The sequence below is a fragment of the Oxyura jamaicensis genome (genome assembly GCF_011077185.1).
Source record: "Oxyura jamaicensis isolate SHBP4307 breed ruddy duck chromosome 33 unlocalized genomic scaffold, BPBGC_Ojam_1.0 oxy33_random_OJ71359, whole genome shotgun sequence".
NCBI classification, from domain to species: domain Eukaryota; kingdom Metazoa; phylum Chordata; class Aves; order Anseriformes; family Anatidae; genus Oxyura; species Oxyura jamaicensis.
Genome location: NW_023305066.1, coordinates 1 through 1,604, shown reverse-complemented (window position 1 = coordinate 1,604; position 1,604 = coordinate 1). Strand labels below are relative to the sequence as shown.

Here is a 1,604-nt window from a genome sequence, read left to right as displayed (position 1 = left end):
TTGGGGGTGTGGCCTGATGAAAGGGGCGTGGCCTAGAGCTTGGGGTCCTGCCCCTTACCCTAACAGGGACAAGGTTTGGGGGTGAGCGGGGGGTGGGGCAGGGGGCAGGGCTTACTTGATGGTGATCTGGGGGCGCTCGCCCCCCTCGGCCTTCAGCCCCATCAGGATCTCCAGGATGGTCTGGGACCAGTAACTGCGGTACGAGAGCAGCCCCAGGTCCGACAGCGGCTTCTCGGGGGTCCCCGTCTTCCCCTCCACCTTGGACAGCTCGTAGCCTGGGGAGGGAACGCAGCAGGGGAGGGGGTTGGGGTCCCTCGGTGAACTTTTGGGGATCCTCAGTCAGGTTTTGGGATCCCTTAGTGAAGTTTTGGGATCCTTCAGTGAAGATTTGGGGGTCCCTGGCCCAGTTTTGGGGTCCCCAGCCAAGCTTTGGGGGTACCTAGTCAAGTTTTGGGGTCCCTTAGCAAAGTTGTAGGGTCCTTCGGTGAAGTTTTGGGGTTCCCCAAACAAGTTTTGGGGTCTCCGGTGGACTTTTGTGCTCCCTCCACACCTCTCTGGGGGTCCATGGGGTTTTGGGAGTCCTTCAGTGTGTTCTTGGGGTCTCAAAATGGACTTTTGGGGTCCCTTGGTGGAGCTTTGGGGTCCTTTGATGTGTTTTGGGGGTCCCTTGATGGAATTTGGGGATCCTTCAATACATTTTGGGGGTTCTTCTGGAATTTGGAGCCCCTTGACACTTTTGGGGTCCCTCACAGTGTTTTGGGGTCGCTCAGTGCATTTCTGGGGTCCCTCACTATGATTTTTGATCTCTTGGTGGACTTTGGGTGTTCCTTGTATTTTTTGTGGGGTTCCCTCAGTGGACTTCTTGGTTCCCTCTTGGAATTCTGGAGCTCCTTGATGGATTTTGGGGTCCCACGGTGGGATCTGTTTTTTTTTTAGGTTCCCTTTTGGGGTCTCAACATCCTTTTGCCACCCCTTAGTGGATTTTAGGGGTCCTTCAACGTATTTTCAGAGTCCCTTAAAGGAATTCTCTCCCCAGAAGGGTTTTTGGGATCCCTCAGTGGATTTCTGCTATCCCTGGGTAGATTTTTGTGGTCCCCCTGCAGGGTTTTCCCCCCGTTTTTTTTTTGGAGGTGCCAGGGAGGGGTTTTGGGGTGCTGGGGGGGCGCTCACTGAACTCGATGAGCAGCTTGCCGTAGCCGCGGCGCTGGTAGGGCGGCAGGGTGAGGATGCAGGCCACGTTGTAGTCCTCCGTCGACTCCTTCTCCTGCACCCACACATCGGGGGGGGACCCCCAAATCCTCAGCTCCCCAAACCCACCTTCTCTCCCTGCTGCCCCCCCCAAGTCCCCTTTCTCACCCCCAAAACCCTCTGCTGACCCCACAGATCCTTCTTGCCTCCCAGGGTCCCCCCTAAAACCCTTTTATGAACCCGGTAAGCCCTCCTGCCCCCTCCCCCCGCCCCAGGCTCCCTCTCATTTTTACCCAGACCCCCCCCTCAGGACCATTCCTCAGACCAACACCAACCCCCAGGAGCCCCCCGAGACCCTTCCCTAACACCATGTCCTCTCCTCTCCCCCAGCGACCCCATTAAACCCCCTCCCCCCC

At 57.5% G+C, this 1,604-nt stretch overlaps 1 protein-coding gene across 1 annotated transcript in view; it reads right to left on the bottom strand.

The window, feature by feature from the left end:
* Positions 1–1,329, bottom strand: part of LOC118158627 (histone acetyltransferase KAT5-like) — a gene marked incomplete at its 5' end in the record, with an annotated part of 1,849 nt that extends 520 nt beyond the window's left edge. Inside the window, 2 exons of the mRNA XM_035313297.1 lie at positions 116–275; positions 1,171–1,329. Coding sequence (XP_035169188.1) covers positions 116–275; positions 1,171–1,329 — 319 coding nt within the window. The remainder of the gene's footprint in view (positions 1–115; positions 276–1,170) is intronic.
* Positions 1,330–1,604: the final 275 nt, after the last annotated feature.